Here is a 9,570-nt window from a genome sequence, read left to right as displayed (position 1 = left end):
CAGGGTGCCAGGGCGAGGGGCTGAGACAGGAGGGGCTTGGCACAGGGTGCCAGGGCGAGGGGCTGAGACAGGAGGGGCTTGGCACAGGGTGCCAGGGCGAGGGGCTAAGTGCCTGACGAGCTCTGTGCCCGCAGGTTTCTCCCCCTTCCTGCCGCGTGTGGTAACACAGTTGCGGATTCCATGTCTTTTCTTGTAAGTAAACCCGAACGGATTAGGGTGAGTGTTGAAGACCTTCCAGCTTCCCTCAGCCGCCGGTCGGGACCGCCTGGCGGTTGTGCAGAGGGGCAGGGCCCGCAGAGCACCGGGAGGAGCTGCAGGGCAGGGCTTGGTGTGGCACCGGTGGGAAACACTTTGCTCACCTCTTTATTGCTTGCACACACACGAGTGTCTCCTCGGTGTGTGGAGCAGAGTTGCTGCAGTGGATCAGAGGGGAGGAAAAGGGGCATAATGCTGTTTATTTTCAACTTTTCTCTAAGGAGTGCCTCACCCCAGTCCCACCACAGCTGCTGGTTGTGTTTTCCTCCCTGAACTTACCTTGCAAAGCTAAGCACAACAGCTTTGTTTAGTCCTGTTTATTTCAGTGAGGAAGTTTCATGCAAGAAAGCCACAATTAAAAGTGTTTTAAGCCTTCTACATAACAATCCCTTTTTGGGTTTTGAGTCCTCAGCTTAAACCCTCCTTGGTGCTTTCTAGGACTGACTTGCCCAAACGCCACTAAACATCAGCTGATCTTTAAGTTAGATACATTGAAGTGGACAAATTCTGCCGTGGGGATTTGATTGCTTAATGCTAACTTTGTACTTAACACTCTGCAAGCCTAAAACTGCATATTCTGATGTGTGTTATCTGTATACACATACCTTTTAGTTCACTCAGAGCTGAGTGGTACAAACATTCCTCTGCACAACCTGATGCTTGCTGTGCACTTTGAGCATGAGTTCTTGAAGGGAATGACAGCTTCAAAATGCTTATGTTCTAGTTTTGCATTCAATCAGTAGATAAATAACCAAGGGATTTAATTTCAGTAGATATAGATAAATTATTTACATTCTCTGAGGTTTCACCTCATTGTAAATAGTTTTTTTCACACCTATTGCACCCAAGCAAACAACTTTTTTTTGCCTGCACGAGGGAGTTGCAGCTTGCTGAGGTTTTTTGCTGTAGCATGAGTGTTTTTTGCTGTATGTGCATGTCTAGAGGTTCTGGTTTGAGTGATTAAAATGATGTTAAGCTTTACTGCAAGTGCCCTTGGGTTGGGGACAGCAGCAGGACCTGTGTGGTTGTGTGCCATGGTCTTGCCCAAAGCAAGGATTGCACTGATGCTGCAGCTAACCAGTCTCAAACCACAGCAGAATCACTGAAATGCTGATTCTCTTGTGGTTTTTAGTGGGGAATGGGGAAAAGACACTTGTCTCTAAGGGGAATTACTGACTCTCTGGAGCGTTTTTGTCCCCTGCAGCGTTGGGTGTCCGAGAAGTTCATTGTTGAGGGCCTGAGAGAGTTGGAGCTGTTTGGAGGTAAGTTTTCCTCTTGCTAGATGACACTGTTAGACATGTTTTGGTTTAGCTGCAGGGGCTGTTAGTTTGGTAGTGAACACTAGCAGAGATGATTCAATCTGGTTATTCATGTCGGCTAAGCATAGGAATTGAACATGGAAGTTATTTGGACATCACTTCCATGCTGATGGCAGTGCAGTTTTAGTTCTGTATTAGCACAGCCACTGTTTTTTCCTATGCAAGAGAAAGAGATTGGGGGTTTGGGAATGTCAGTGGTAATTTTCTGAGTAAAACTGGATTTTGAAGCTGCTGCTGGCTGCAGGAGAGCGCTGGGTTTGTGCTCCTCTTGGTGCATAAACCCCCAAATTCCCCACTAGGATGCAGAATTCCTGCTCAGTGCCACAGGGAATAATCAGAGCATGGGAAACATGCCTAGATCTTGAGCTTCCAGGTGGAGTGGAAGAGTTTTTATGGCTTTCAATAAACCTTAGACAGTTTCTTCTGTATCTAAGCCAAGTGTGTCATCTTTGAATGTGTTTAGGCTCATAGAAGAGTTTGGGTTGGAAGAACCTTTAAAGATCCTCTACTCCAACCCCCTGCAATGAGCAGGAGGATAATACTGAGAGTTACAATTAAAATTGTCACCTCACTTATGGCAAACCCATGAACAGCAAGTGAACCTCTTTAATTCTGTATCTGTACTGCAGTTTCATGTGCAAATTCAATGTCTTTGTATAAAATGACAACAAAAATCACGTGTGTTTGGTATCAGAATTGTGTGGGGTTATTTAGTCAGTTTTCCAGCTGTGTTTTGATGGGTGTTTGTTGAACACAACGTGGTGAACAACTAATTTCTTTACTCCAGAGCAGCCTCCGGGTGACTCTCGGAGAAAAGTAAGTGACCTGTGCAGGCTGTGGTGCTGTGGTTCATTGCATGGAGATTATTCCTTGTGGAAGTTTGAGTTCTTTTTTTTGTTTGTTTGTTTTTCTTTTTATCTTAGTTCTATATCTCATCTCTGTCTTTAGCTCTACAAGTGTGGACACAGGTTTCACCCTGGAGTGGAGATTTTGGTGTGTGGTTTTGCAAAAACTCACAAAAGAGTTCGGTGATGTGATAATTCTGTGGCAAAAATTTAAACTAAATCTCTTGGATTTGTAGTTGTGTCATCATCCTCTCTCTCCCCCCCAGCCCTTCTCTTTTTGAGGGGTTTTAGAGAATAAAGAGCTTAGTTTTATGGGACTTATGAGGGTTGTGCATGTGCTGGAAGCAGATTGAGATGAGCCTTGTTTTGGTTTTGTTGAAATATTCCCTTGGGGTTGGGATGCTTTTGCTGATTCTCATTTTGATTTTTATAGCTAAAGAAAAGCCTATTTTTTCCCAGCAGAGCTATAGAGGAAGGTAAATAATTGAGGGAGAGAGGTGGGAGGAAAATTATTGTTGGTTATGCTGGGAGTGAGTGAGGGAATGAGGAGGTGGAGAGGAAGGCAGAGAACAAAACTGATGCTCCTCTTCCCGACTGGGATGAGTGTTGTTATGCAAATGCAGATCCTGCCAGTGCCACGAGACTGAGTGTGTGGTGGCATTTGTACCTGTGGCTGCTTTCCAAAGCCTAATTCCCTTGACATCTCTCTGGGATGGGATGCAGAGCCTGGAAAAGCAGCTCTAAACGAGTGTCCTGCCACAAAGCCACTCCCGTGGGACTTCACTTGGCTCCTGACCACACACCAAAGTTGTCCCGTGTGAAACCACCGAGGAGCTTTCTGCAGTAACTCATAAATGACATTTCAAACTCTTGTATGCTGTTGGTAACTTTCTGGTAGAGCTCCTTGTGCATTTTACCTCTGTTGTTGGTCACTGCTAACACGACGAGGAGAGGTGAGTGAAGACCTTGTGCTGGAAGACTTTTACACAGGGAATTCACAGCATTTTTTCCCCATTGCTGTACACATCAGTAAGATTGATTTCATTCTCTGCATCTGTTTTGTTGGCTTGTGCTCTATCTGGAATGGACTTGAACAAAGCAAAGCACTCACATTTTGCTCAGTGTCTCACCAGCTGTCACTGCTCCATAACTGCTTCCCAACCTTCTGCTTCCATGTCCTGGGTGGTGCCTTTCTGCCTCAGAGGGTCCCAGCTGCCTCTTTCCTGACAGGACAGTGTGAAATGGCTGGAAGGAGGGATGAGTGAGACAACAGAGATCAGAATTGTCAGATCTCTCTTTAGGAGGGGTTTGAAATCCTGACTGGAAAGTTGCTGTGTGTTCAGAGCCAAGGAACTGGTAGGACAGGAGAAAGGCTTTGGGGGTCCTGATCCCAGGGGTTATCTGTGCTGAAACAGGACTGAGTTGTTTGAGCTGATAGCATTGATAACAGATCTTAATTCTTGCCTTTCCCCTTGATTGAAAAATACCTCTCTTATTCCCCAAAGCCAGGGGAAAAGGTGGAGCTTGGGAAATATGACTTGTTTGCTCTCCAGGTACACTTAGGCACCCAGAGGTAGCTGACAGCCAGTTCCTGTCTGTGCTCTGTTTTTCAGCTGTCACTTTTTTGTTTCCATCTTACAGGGCTGGAAATAAAAAAGGAGTTTGCTGTCAGGCTAGGAAAAGGCTCAACCTTTTTCTGCTTCATGTACCACCAGGAAAGGTCTGATAAAGGGCATGTGCAGTTGGTGAAGGATGAGGTGGAAAAATTGAGTTGGTGTTCCAAATGTCAGGAGGAGTTAATGGGCTGGAAACTGGAGATAACTAAATACAATTTTGGACACCAGATAAATTTTAATCCCCATTAGGATTCTGTCCTTGTGACTTTTTGGAAGTTTGAGGCACTTGGAAGATGTAAAGGAACTCACAAGAATCATCTGCAAAATCCTGCTTGGAAAGATTCGTGTGTGTGTAACTAAGGCAGGAAGCTTTGTGTCTTCAGGTGGAGTGAAGGGAAGCTGACAGGCTTGGGGATGCTCAGGGGCTTTATATTCCCTGGTTTTTTTCTGATTTTTTTTTCTCCTGGAAGCACTAATGCTTTGCAGTTTATGCTTTCATTTGGAGCTTCTCTTGTCACGCGTGTCTGATTTTCTTCATCACTTCACCATTCAGCTAAGCAGCTCCAGCTGGGCTGGGCTGATCCCAGGGGAGCAGCTGAAAACCAGGAGCCCCTGGAATGCTCCAAGGGAGCAGGGCAGTGCTGTGGACCAGCTTCCCTTTGGCTCAGGCCAAGGAGCTGGAGATCAGTGGGAGAAAGGCAGGTGCTTGGGCTGTCCTGAGGGGTAAAAATTGGCTTTATCCAAACATTCCTGGATAAATTCCTGCCTACTGTGACTGTCAGCCTGTGCTTTGTGACACAGATGTCTGGATCCTCTGAAATGAGGCATCTCCTGGATTGCAGTCGATAAGTGACTGTTGAAGCTTATTTTAACAGCAGTTCTGTGTTCAGTGCTGTCACTGTTTCGAGGTGTGTGCTAACATAAGGCACAGATGAGTTTTCCAGCACGTGATCTTCATTTCTTTTGACCTGATTCTTTTTTTTTTCCCCCCAGACAAATGAGGCGAGCTCCGAGTCGATAGCGTCTTCCCCTAAAAGGGACACCATGAGCAACTTCCTTCCAGACAGCAGCTGCTATGAGTTGCTCACCATCATAGGTAATGCTGCCAGAGCGATGGAGGGTTTCTTGGCCTCCACTTGATTGATTGCTTGTTTTTGGCACTAGATGTGTGTCAGCTCTGAGCTTAACCTCATTTGAATGAAAAATGTGGTGCTCAAGACTTTCAGGGAGGTGTGTGGAGGGTTGGTGCTAGTACAGTCCCCAGGAGCAGCCTGGAACCTGTCCCTGCCCTTGTGGGCCTTGTGGCAGGACAGTATTGCTGGCTGGGAGGATGGGACACATGCCAGGGAAGGCAGGATCTAACCAAAACCAGTCTGAGTGGAATAGGAGTGTAAAGATTACGGAAGGGTCAGGGGTTGGAGGAGTCCTGCAGGAGTGTGTGGTTGTGTTGCTGAGGCTTTAATTCCTTTTCTTCTCAGGCAGAGGCTTTGAAGACCTGATGGTTGTGAACCTGGCGAGGTACAAACCCACGGGAGAGTATGTGACAGTGAGGAGAGTGAACCTGGAGGCCTGCACGAACGAGATGGTCACGTTCCTGCAGGTAGCACCAACCCCTAACACACAGTGCAGCTCTGGGAGGGGACAGCCAGAGCAGTGCTTGTCTGGAGAGTCACATCTCTGCATTTAATCAGCTGATCTTTGCTTGATTTTAGGGGGAACTTCATGTGTCCAAGCTCTTCAACCACCCCAACATTGTGCCATACAAAGCAACTTTCATAGCCGACAATGAGCTGTGGGTAGTGACATCTTTCATGGCCTATGGTAGGTGCAGAGGAGGTTCCTTTGTCTGACCATCATGCTCTGTGCAGTGTTTGTTCTGACCCTTTCTGAGGTGTTTTGCTTCTCTTTAGGTTCTGCAAAAGATCTGATCTGTACCCATTTCATGGATGGGATGAGTGAACTGGCGATCGCTTATATCCTCCGAGGGGTTCTGAAGGCACTCGACTACATCCACCATATGGGCTATGTACACAGGTATGAACAAAGCAAACTGATCCAGTTTCCTTCTGGTGGGACTTCTTGGAAATACTGCTCCGAGGAGAGGAGAGAGAGGATGGTTCAGGAGACACAGAACACACTGAGTTTTGTATTCCTTCGTTGCTAGAGCAAATCAAGTATTGTCCAGTAAAGGCCAGGGAAGCTGACTGTTCCTCCCTTTCTCCCAGGAGTGTTAAAGCTAGCCACATCCTGATCTCTGTGGATGGGAAGGTGTACCTCTCTGGCCTGAGGAGCAACCTGAGTATGATCAACCACGGGCAGCGACTCAAAGTGGTTCATGACTTCCCCAAGTACAGCATCAAAGTGCTGCCGTGGCTCAGCCCCGAGGTCTTGCAGCAGGTGTGTTTGAAGAACTGCTCGTGTTTAGTGACCTGTGGTATCTCTGTGGGATGTTGTGAGTTCTCAGGGGCATCTTCAGGGGGTGTGGGGTGAGGCCACAAGTTGCTTTTTCTCCTGATGAGCTCTATCCTTTTTTTCCAGTCCTTTTTTGCCTTAGGACCAGTGACCCTTAGCAAGGGGAAGACTGTTCCTGTCAGAAGGGGCAGTTGCTGGGCAGCCCAACCTTGTCTTTTCTTTGCCTTCTGAAGAAGGTGTGCAAGGAAAAGGAAGGGGAGAGACTAGAGGGAACTGATCTGGGCAGGGTGCAGTGTGAGTAGGCAGAATTTGATCTATGTGACTAAAGAGTTTTCTTGTAGGAACCTCTACAGATTCTCATTCTCAGGGTGTTGGGTTAGCTGCACCCCAAGGCAGGTGCCCTCCCTGCCAGTGAGCAGATTTCGCTTGCATAAATGTTGCCCTTAACTCTGTGTGTGTGTCAACAAACCAAACCCCTCACTACACCAAACCATCCTGTCTGTGGGTTGTGCTGTTCCTGCTCTGTTCACTTGGGTTTGCTGATCTACAACCAGATCATAACTGTTGGCCCAGTCAGTCACATCTAAATCCACAGGCTAATTTCTCTTTTCCTCCTCACCTAGAATCTCCAGGGATACGATGCAAAGTCTGACATTTACAGCGTGGGGATAACAGCCTGTGAGCTGGCAAATGGGCATGTCCCATTTAAAGACATGCCTTCTACTCAGGTGAGGCCTCAGGGCTGTTCCTTTCCCATCCTTCCTCCTGGCATGGGGTGTGAAGCTCATCCTGCCCACACCAGTGGGAAATCTAACTTACTCTGCCATGTTGTTTATGCCTCTGCTCTTCCAGATGCTGTTGGAAAAGCTGAATGGCACAGTTCCCTGCCTGCTGGACACCACCACGATTCCTGCAGACGAGCTGACCATGAAGACCTCCCGTTCCAGTGCTAATTATGGGATGGGGGAGGGCACAGCCATCAGCAACGCGCGGGCGGCCAACGGGGAGCCAGCCCTGCACCCCTATCTCCGCACCTTCTCCACCTACTTCCACAACTTCGTGGAGCAGTGTCTCCAAAGGAACCCTGACTTCAGGTACAGCCAGGGCAGAGCTGCACTTGGCCCTCTGATGGCACTGGGAGGCAGCAGAGGTTGGGCACTGTTTTCTTCCCAGCAGTGGAGTGGACTGAGGGTGGGGAGAGCAGTGCAGGGGTGAAAAACAAGGGCAGTGTTAACACTTTGAGCATTTTTAAGGAGACCCTGAGGAATTCCTTTCTTTGGGGGGTAGAGTGGTGCTGCAAAGTGAGAAATAAACTGAACAGCTTGAATTTCTGGCCCATGTGAGACTGTGGTTACCCAGTTCCCAGCACTGCAGACAGCTCTCCTCGGCCTGCAGGGAGTGAGTCATGATGGGAAGGGACTAAGTAGTAGTGAGCACAAGGTTTATCTGTAGCTCTGAGACTTCTCCAGTGTTCCCCACTGCTCAGCCGTGTCCTGGGCCACGTGTTGGGGGAGCAAGTAGGTAACTTGAAAGTTCAAAAGAAGGTTGAACTCCTTGCATGAAGAATTATGTGATAATAAATACTTAACAAACAGTGCTACTGGGACAGAAAGGAGAGGCAGAAGGACCTATGTCTCTTATTTCTTCTCCTAACTGACTTCAAGCACTGACACTTTTTCTTCTGCCTCCCTTCGCAGGCCGAGCGCAGGCACTCTGCTCAGTCACCCCTTCTTCAAGCAGGTAAGGAACAGTTATCTGCAGGTCAGGAACAGTTATCTGCAGGTGAAGCACAGTGGCTTTGCTGTAGTTGTCACTGGGGTGGGAATGCTGAGTTGCTGAATTTTTCTGTGGTCTGAAAGGAGGAAGTTAGGTTGGTGACTAATTGTAGTGTGGCTTGGTGATCCTCACGTCCTCCTGGGCTGTTCTGAGAGCATCTCTCAGCTAACAGAGGTTGTAAACAGTTTTTCACCACAGGATGTTGAGGGTGAGGCAGTTTGAACTGGTCCTTAACAAGACCAAACTGGAGTGACGTGCAGCAGGAGGAGAGGGCACAGACTCAAGCTCCATCAGGGGAGGGTTAGGTTGGATATTAGGAAGAGATTTTTTTTTTAGGGAGTGCTCAGTATTGGAATGTGCTGCCCAGGGAGGTGGTGGATTCACCATCCCTGGAGGTTTTCAAGCTGAGACTGGATGTGGCACTTAGTGCCATGGTCTGGTAACCACGGTAGGGTTGACTCAGTGATCTCTGAGGTCTCTTCCAGCCTGGTTGATTGTGTGATTCTGCCCTGCCCTGCAGATCAAGCGCCGCGCGTCCGAAGCACTCCCGGAGCTCCTGCGCCCCGTCACCCCCATCACCAGCTTCGAAGGAACGCGGCCCCAGGACCCCAGTGGCATCTTTGGGCTGGTGTCCAATCTAGAGCAGCTGGATGTGGATGACTGGGAATTCTAGAGAAACAAGTGTTGTAGAAAAACTGAGTGCTGGAGGAGCTTTCTGGACATTGTAATTTATTGGTCCTGCTCATAAAAGCTGATGAATGTTACACGCAGAAGAGTTTACAGGTCCTTGGGAAGGAACTGCCTGTTTACTAATGAAGTAGCTTGGAAAAAAATGGACAGACCTGAGCTGGGGAAGGATCAACCCAAGGAACTGTGGAGAATTCCAGAAGGTGCAGTGCCCGGAGCCTCTGTTCCTGCAGCTGAGCATGGGTAGATCACTCGAGGGGGTTGAGTGAGTGAGTTATGGTCTCTATTTATGTGTTTCTAAAATCACTGGCTTCCTCCTATCACAGCTGAGGCTGCATGTCCCTGCCCTCCCTGGTTCCTTCTCCTCTAAGGGTGCCTTAGTGTTCAGGGGAGCTGGGCAGCTCTTACTTTGGGGCATTCTCTTAGAACTAGTCAGATTCCTCTAGCAGTGTTGTCACAGGACAAGGTTTGATGGAGGAAAAAAGGGGATTATGTTCTTAATTATGTTCTTTGTGATGGAAAACGGGAGATCAAAGCCAACCTGATGCTATTCCAGGATGTATTCCTCTGATTGTTCCAGCTCTGGAGAGAGTTTCTGAGCACTCTGAGCTAGGCCAGGCCTTCCAGTCCCCCCTCCCAGCTGCCTGGGGCAGTGTGGGA

General features: G+C 48.1%; 1 protein-coding gene across 3 annotated transcripts; it reads left to right on the top strand.

Annotated features, from left to right (window-relative positions):
* Positions 1 to 156: 156 nt before the first annotated feature.
* Positions 157 to 8,896, top strand: STRADA (STE20-related kinase adaptor alpha). Of its 3 annotated transcripts, XM_009078749.1 has the most exons (12): positions 157 to 216; positions 1,460 to 1,517; positions 2,362 to 2,390; positions 5,029 to 5,131; positions 5,514 to 5,635; positions 5,748 to 5,856; positions 5,946 to 6,069; positions 6,261 to 6,432; positions 7,071 to 7,175; positions 7,300 to 7,541; positions 8,145 to 8,187; positions 8,744 to 8,896. In XM_009078749.1, exons 1-12 carry the CDS (start codon positions 181 to 183, stop codon positions 8,894 to 8,896), a joined length of 1,296 nt encoding a protein of 431 aa, XP_009076997.1. In that variant the 5' UTR covers positions 157 to 180. The 3 variants fall into 3 exon arrangements, with proteins under 3 accessions (XP_009076997.1, XP_009077000.1, XP_009076999.1); XM_009078752.1 differs by lacking the exons at positions 1,460 to 1,517; positions 2,362 to 2,390 and having other exon boundaries at positions 181 to 192; XM_009078751.1 differs by lacking the exons at positions 1,460 to 1,517; positions 2,362 to 2,390 and having other exon boundaries at positions 181 to 216.
* Positions 8,897 to 9,570: the final 674 nt, after the last annotated feature.

This window comes from Acanthisitta chloris, unplaced genomic scaffold (genome assembly GCF_000695815.1).
Source record: "Acanthisitta chloris isolate BGI_N310 unplaced genomic scaffold, ASM69581v1 scaffold4637, whole genome shotgun sequence".
Taxonomy (NCBI): domain Eukaryota; kingdom Metazoa; phylum Chordata; class Aves; order Passeriformes; family Acanthisittidae; genus Acanthisitta; species Acanthisitta chloris.
This window is presented reverse-complemented; position numbering and strand designations above follow the sequence as displayed.